This window comes from Arachis hypogaea, chromosome 4 (assembly GCF_003086295.3).
Source record: "Arachis hypogaea cultivar Tifrunner chromosome 4, arahy.Tifrunner.gnm2.J5K5, whole genome shotgun sequence".
Taxonomy (NCBI): Eukaryota; Viridiplantae; Streptophyta; class Magnoliopsida; order Fabales; family Fabaceae; genus Arachis; species Arachis hypogaea.
This window is the reverse complement of record NC_092039.1, coordinates 23116752-23124621: the sequence shown is the minus strand read 5'-3', so window position 1 is coordinate 23124621 and position 7870 is coordinate 23116752. Positions and strand designations below refer to the sequence as shown.

Genomic DNA, 7870 nt, shown 5'->3' with positions numbered 1-7870 from the left:
CATTTAAAGTATTTATTTATGTACTAGGATATTCTATATTTATTAGAGTCCATCAATGCTCTTGTTTTATATTAGTTCATCTAATAAAATCTTATGGCCTATATAAATATGACTCATTCAATAAGCACATAATGGTTAAGCTCGTTTTAGACACACCCTATAAAGTTCACCCGTATTTAATTTAACAACAATGTTACTGTAAAAATTAAAAAACAGAGAAAAAAAACTGTTAATTTTTTAAGGGAAAAAAAAAGTAATTGCAATTTGCAAACACGAGAGAGATTCACTAACTTCATTCTTTTTCGGCCAAAACTATTCTCTCTCTTCAGGTCTCACTATACTCCCTCTCTGGAGAGAGAAAAAGAAGGAAAATAGGCAAAACCACAATGCCAGCTCCAACACCTTTCACGAGCGCATCGGCCATGATCCGCCGCCGCCTCCTTCAATCCACCCGCACGCGCGGAGGTGCATCCTCCGGGCCTAGCCGCTGGACAAGCCCGGGCCATGAGGAAACTCCCAAGGGCCTTCTCTTCAACCGCACCCCTCCTCCCCCGGGTCAGTCCCGCAAGTGGGAGGATTGGGAGCTTCCTTGCTACGTCACCAGCTTCCTCACCATCGTCATCCTCGGCGTCGGGCTCAACGCCAAGCCCGACCTCACCATCGAGACCTGGGCCCACGAGAAGGCCCTCGAGCGCCTCAAGATGGAGAACAGCCTCGCCGCCTCAACCGGAGCAACAACCACCACTACCGACAACAATAACAACAACAGCGATAACGGCGATAACGTTGAAGATGTGCCCCACTCTGAGTCTTGATCCAATTACTGTCGATTCGGATCGGACTTTGATTGGTTTGTTTAGTTTCTTTTTCCTTTCTTTCGTGTTAGGGTTTATAAATGGGATGGGTGCAGTGTAATAATTGGTATAAAATAACTGTGAGGGGAACATGAACTCCTTTGAACTCTAGCTTTGCGGTTACTACTGCATTTGAGGTAGTTTTAATTCACTGTTTTTTAGCTTGTTAAACGTGAGATTGTTGACTCGCTTTTGTTGCTATATTTCTATGAATGTGGATAAAGACATTCCTGAATCTAAAAGTTATGGTACATAATTTTGTTTTTGTTTCCTCATATATAATTCCTCAAATCCGCAAATTTTGTTAGCTACTGGAAGCTCTGATGGGAGGCGAGTTAAAATGAATGATTCTGGACATGGCACCATAACCTCCTCGACCAATTTTGGCATTTCTTTGAATTCAGGGTAAGAATTTGATGATTAGCAAGCAAAGATGCACAGTTATTTCTATTCAATGACAAAATTGATATTTTATTCGATAAGTAATATATATTATTCACAGGTGCTTGTTGGCTGTTTGCACTAGCGAAGGACACGTGAAGGTTTATCGTCCACCCTTTTGTGATTTCTGTTCAGAATGGATTGAGGTGTGTGCAATAAAAGTGGTTTATCGTGTGGAATAGGAACTGATGCCATCTTTGTGTGCCTAAAGAAAACATGAAACTGAAAACTGTGAACTGCATAATTTATATTGGGATTGGGATAGGGATATTGCTTCTTTTGAAAGCAGATCTGATTGAGAAAAGTTGTAATTTGTAGCATCTTCGGAGAAAAATTAAATGTTAGCTGTAAATATGTAAAATAGAAAGTATGTTGTGTCTAATTCCTTTTTGCGTTTCCATTTATGGAACTGAAATAGAAAGTGTTTATAGTTTTCATGTTTACTTGCCTGCCAACTGCCACTATTCTTATTTTGTTTAGGTTGTGAACGTTAGTGAACGTCTATTTGAATATTTGCAATGTACTGAGTTTCAAGGCACGGGGACTCCATTAGAGTTTTCCAAAGTAAGTTATCTTATCCATCCATGTTCTTGGTTGGTTTTCTTTTTTCATACTCTACTTGGGGTAGAATTAGTTATTCTGAGACCAGTCGTGCTCATGATATATATCATCTTTTGACATCATCTATTTTATGCCAGCAGAAAAGAAAAGATCAGATGATTAATCAATAACTTGAAAAATGCTGTTTCAAAATAAAGGGACATTAACAAAGTTTATATGACCTGGATGTATGTTACTTATATATGTACGCACCCCACACACAGTCTCTAGAGAATCTAATATTGGACTTTTGTTGAAATCGAGTCATGACGATGCTTGTTCTGATACTTAAGTATATATATTAAATATGATATGGATTTAATTTCAAATAAAATAAAAAATCCTTTCTTTTGTCGTATATGCTTCATGAACAAAATGACCATTTTTCTTGTTGGTAGTATAAACTATGGTTTTTCTATAATAAGTTGTACATTCATTCTCATCATTTTTTTTAACTGTAAATCATAGTTAACTACAGCTAAAACAATTGTGGTTAACTGAAACAATTTTATTCTGTGTTAATTTGATTTTATGTACTTAAAGTTAGATTGTTCATGCAGAGAAATGTATCAGATGAAATAGATTCTGTGGCTAAACCTAAAAAGAAATCCTTGAAAACAGTTCCCGAGAACGACATGTTGCCTGTGATAAGTGCTGATCAATATGCTACTCGCAGCGCAGTGCTAAGCTCAATTGTTGTTTCATGGTCTCCTTTACTGCATGATATTAGCAAATGTCTTTAAAATATGTTCACTATAATGTTGCAATTCCTTCCTGTTTAATTTTAGCATATCTAATCAGTAGTTTAATATCTGTATTATGTATTTTTGACTGGTGATTGGTTGATTAAATCCCCAAAGTGGTTCTCTAGATTCACAGCTTTCACCATTTTAGTCCCTCAAATCCAAAATTTACTACATTGGTCTCCGAGATCCAGCACTAGGTACCATATTGGTCCTTGGACCCTTTCCAGCATTAGGTCAGGAAACAAAGTGTTGAGCTGGCTCTGACTTGCCACGCTGGACATAGGGCTTAATGCTGTCATTTAGTTTTGGCACTTAAACAAGGCAAAAACGAGAAGATGAAGAAAAGTTTATATGATGTGCAAATTGTTTTATCTCTCCTCATTCTCCAAAACAATCTCATTTTCGCCTTGTTCAAGCCCTAAAATAAAACGACGTCATTTAGCCCTGTGTTTAGCGTGGCAAGTCAAAGCTAGCTTAGCATTTCGTTCGTAGACTCAACGTCGGAAAGGGTCCAGGGACCAATATGGTGCCTGAAGCTGAATCTCGGGGACCAGTATAGTGAATTTTGAATATGAGAGACTAAAATAATGAAAGCCGTGAATCTCAAGGACCATATGGGGATTTAGTCGTGATTGTTTTTTTAAATATTTGTAGGATAATTTAGTGCGTAGCTGGATTTTGCGCGATAGATGCCTAGATGAAGTACCTGTTCATATGCCTCATAATAACAATTCATCCAGCGTATGTTATTTTTGTCCTTTTTTACTCTCTTTTCATATGACTTCTGCCATTTCCACCCCTTAAGCAGACATGCACCTTTTTCCTTGCAGGCTTCAGATGATGTATATGATTCATGCCTTGGTGCAGCAGTTTCACCTGGAAATCTTGTCGTCGCTACTGTATGGTATTTTCTTTTATTTTCAGAAAAATCTTTTCACTTGTATATACCCTGTGTGCATTGTCCAAAGGTACAGGATTCTTGATTGCCCAGACAAAAATTAAAGGCAGTGCCCAAAAATCTAGGAATTTTGTATATCCCATCATCCTTGAATATGAAAAAAGCAAGAAACAGAGAATGAACTAGCAATCATCTTATAGATGCTATTTTTAAGAACATTTAGCTATCTAGTACTTGTTGTGTTCAAGGAACCTTGTCACTATATAGGGAATCTCAATCAGAGATAGGGATTAGGTAGGGGTCTTTTGACATTTGTTAGTGAGTAGAGGAGCTCTAAGTCTTCCTCATATTAGTAACTTCGTATATTGATGGACAGATGAACAGATTGTTTCTCATTTTTTCCCCTTTCTAACTACCAGTTCTAACATTGTTCTTTGCATTCATTTTGCAACGTTAACTAAACCATGTGTGATGAGTGAAGCAAATGCTCAAGGGGGGAACTTAATAGTGTTGTTTTTCTTTCTTCTTTTTTTTTCCTCTTCTGAATTTGTTTTATTGATTCCAAATAAGTGTGCGTGATTCCCAAGCTAAAAAATGATCTTGGCTTTCTGGAAGTTTTATGCATTTATCCAGAATATCTAAATCATTCTTCTATTAATTCAAAGCATGTTGCTCTGGCCCTTTTGTTGGGACATAATCATAATATTCTCTGGTTTGAATCTGTTTTCCCTACCTGTTGTCTGAAATCTGAATCACAGCTATTGAATGATATTCTTACTGATCACATCAGTAGTATCTTTCCACAGCTGTTCAAATTTTTTTAGTTGTTTAATCCAATTTTCTATTTAGCCAATGCATTCACTAATAGAAGCAGTCACCTTAGAGTTTAGCATTGATTTGTTAGCCCTAATTTAAAAGAAGATAATTCATGTTAATTTGAAGTTCCTACCTCTAATTTTATTTTATCTTTTAATTCCTCAACCAGGCATATGCTGCAAGAATATTTAGAAGTTTAATTTTTCTTCTTTGACTATATGAGGTTGCTATTGAGTATTTATACTTGTTTATTGCAGGTTCATTGCTTTGATGTTGAGAAACTGAATCGAATGTATGAAGGAAGGTACAAAATGATTTCTCAGCCTATGTTCCCCTTTTGGCATTCTGTTTTGGCTGTGTGCGAAGAGAAGGGGGGAATAGTTTGGAGATAAAAAAGTGTATAATTACCCAAATAATTAGTGTTTTGAACCAATCTTGAATACATGTCAATAGTTATTTTCCTACTAAGTATTTGTTTTCTTTCTCCTTTTGTCTTTTGCTAATGAAGTTTCAATGAAAAAATTCCACAAATATGCAATTGTGATATTTGTATTCTTGAACCATGAGCAGGGTACTGAGAGCAGCTATTGAATACCATTGGATTGGTGGGCTACATGTGGATATTTGCTTGAATCGTCCTGTTCCATTTTACACTGAAGAACTTTCCGGTTTGGCAGAGAAAGATTTAACCAATTGGGGTTCCAATATCATATGGTCTTTGAACCAATATCAGTGTCTTGATAGGCCCCTAGTTCTTTTGGATATAATTTTGGCATTATTGGACTTCAAGGTCAGCATGCCAAGATATGTAGAGCATTTACTCATCAAGTGGATCTCTCTGTCTTTTCCGGGATTTCATACGGACCTTCCCAATGAAAAGACTTTACTGCAGGTCTCTTCAAGTTTGTCAGGTGTTCCTTCTCGCATGCTACACTTGCTCAATATAATTTGTAGACGAGTAATGTTGGCGCAGCTGGATGCTGATGAAATCACACGAATATCCAGCGAAGTTCAAAACACTAAAGGGGAATGCTGTTCTATGGACGAACAAGTAACCAAGTGGATAGCAATTCTTGGAAGCAGTGAAAGAGAACTCCGTGAAAGGCTTGTCGGTTTTAGTTTTTGTGCTTCTCAAACTAGCAAGTCCCGTCCAGGGGCAACTCCTTTCCAAACTGGTCATTGGTATCCTGTTGGACTAAAAAATAAAAAATTCATCAATTGTTAATTAAGAATTAATGCATAGCCCTTTTTGTTCTTTTTGCCCCCATCGAATTTTGAAAGTGTGTTTTTGTGAGTTGATAATCTTGCAAAAAAGCTATATATATTCACCAAAATAATCCCTCTAAACTCACATAAAATGCACACACTCTTTTTTTATGAATTAATTTCTTTTATTCACACATAAAAAATTAAATTTAACTCCCAAATATTTATTAATAATTATTTATTTTAATATGTAAATATAAATATATTTAATTTTTTATATATAAATAAATTAAATAATGTATATACATTAACATATATAAATAAATTAATATATTTTTCAAAGTATATATTACTAATTAAAATTTTTATTTCTAAGTAATTATTATTCTAATCGTATTTCTACTAAATTTCAATAATTATTTCAAAAATTTTATTTAAATTAATACTTTAAATACTAAACGCATATCGCCTAAATTGTAAACACTCGTTTATAAATATTCAACACTAAATCTTACACCATATATCTTAAATCCTAAATCTTAAACCCTTAATCTAAATCCTAAATTGAAAATTATAAATTTTAAACCCTAAATCTTAAATCCTAAATTTTTAACCCTTTATTCCAAATTCTAATAGTAAACCAAACATACATAAAATCTAAAACCTAAATCATTCTAAATCATGGACCTTATTCCTAAATCTAATTTTATCCCTTGAGCCATAAATTTTAGTTCCTAAACCTTAAACGTCAATCTTCAACCCTAAAAACTCAACATTTGTGTGTTAGCTTTTATTTTAAAATTTTAATTAGGAATTTTTAGAATGAGATAAGCATTATCTCATTTTAAAGGCAAAGACTAGATAATTTATTAATATTGTCATTGAACTCTAAATCACCTAACTAAGCAAATTACATTGCAACTATTTCTTTATTAATTAATAAAAAAATTCAAAAAAAAATTAGACAAAAATTATATATTTATCGTGAGGAGGAAAAACTGATTAGGTGACAACTCATTATATTCTTGTTTTGCTTTTTAATCAGCAGTGATATCCCCTACAACATAATCAATAAACTTACTTACATTAGTCTTTAATTAACAATTGATGAATTTTTTATTTTTTTATAAAATTAAATGGGAATGTTTTCATTTTGATTATGTTTCGTATATGAATTTAACCAAAATGGGTGTAAAGTATATGAATACTTGTTTTTTTTTTTTTGAAACAAAAAACTCAATACAGTAAGATAGAACATTTAGAAAGTCTAGAGTTACAATACAAACACTAAAATTATTTTCGGCATTGCCATCAACAATTAGACGAAACAAATTAAAGCCAACCCACTCTTTGTAGTAATAACTTCCACAACTTTTTTATTCTTAAAAATCTTAGCATTCCTTTCCAACAACGTATTTCAAATGATAGCAAAAAAGTTAATCGACCACCTGTTATGTTTGTCTTTTCTTACTAGAGCTCCTGTCCAGCTTTTAAAGTGTTGTTTAATGGTTCCTTATTCCAGTTTTTAGGCCGGCTCCTTCTTACTTTCTCCTTTTGCTTTGCTTGTCTTCGTTTCTGTATAAACACTTCATTCTGTGCTGGAAGAGCTGTCATAATATCGTCTTTCTCGTCATATGAGACAGTCCTGATTTCACTGTCAAGACCCAAACAACTCTATTTTTAACCAAGTCTTCATCCCAACTTTTTATTTGCTTCACAATATTTTGATCACTGATTACAATATTTGGTGCGAGAGACGATGCGGGGAGGGGTGTGGAAGGGGAAGATATTGTTGTGGATAGTGAGAAAGCGACGGGACAGGGAACAGTGCAGGCGAAAGCTACTGGCCGCGGCGTTGATGCTATTTGTGCAGGGGGTGCTATCGTAAAAGGCAATGAAACGGCCGCAATTTTGGATGCACTCACGAAATAGAACTGCGTCGGGATTCTAGAAGTAGGTTGATCGAGCAACGGTGCAACTTCTGAACAGCACGAGGGAGGGGAACAAAAATACAAGTGCGGTACATGGAATGTGTTTGAAGATGAGTTCTAACGATGGGTCGAGTAAGACACCCGCTATCCTTGGTAATGATATTAGTGTCATATGCAGGGACAATGAGGCAGGGGAGATAACACCTAGTAAGGAGTTGGAGAATTTGGATAAATTAGGACCGATGAGAGGGGCTAAAGCAGGGACATCAGAATCAAAGGATGAAAATACAGTGGTAGAGGAAATCGGTTTGAGGGAAGGAGGGGATTTAAGGAATTTGGAGGATTTGGGAAATTCAGAAAAGGACGCAGATAGTGACA

The 7870-nt window shown here is 35.1% G+C and overlaps 1 protein-coding gene across 1 annotated transcript; it reads left to right on the top strand.

Moving 5' to 3' along the window:
* The first annotated feature begins 272 nt into the window (after window positions 1–272).
* On the top strand, window positions 273–5591 carry LOC112796522 (uncharacterized). Its single transcript, XM_072235345.1, has 8 exons — window positions 273–850; window positions 1163–1259; window positions 1357–1441; window positions 1776–1859; window positions 3296–3382; window positions 3472–3540; window positions 4613–4659; window positions 4926–5591. The coding sequence occupies exons 1-8, from the start codon at window positions 505–507 to the stop codon at window positions 5578–5580; spliced, it is 1470 nt and encodes a 489-aa protein (XP_072091446.1). The 5' UTR covers window positions 273–504; the 3' UTR covers window positions 5581–5591.
* The last annotated feature ends 2279 nt before the right edge of the window (window positions 5592–7870 follow it).

Excerpts from the sequence above, each read along its gene's own strand:
- LOC112796522 (XM_072235345.1), top strand. The coding sequence starts at position 505 with ATGAGGAAACTCCCAAGGGCCTTCTCTTCAACCGCACCCCTCCTCCCC. Across the intron at positions 3,383-3,471 it reads ATAATAACAATTCATCCAGC|GCTTCAGATGATGTATATGA; the intron begins GTATGTTATTTT and ends TTTTCCTTGCAG. Across the intron at positions 4,660-4,925 it reads AATCGAATGTATGAAGGAAG|GGTACTGAGAGCAGCTATTG; the intron begins GTACAAAATGAT and ends AACCATGAGCAG.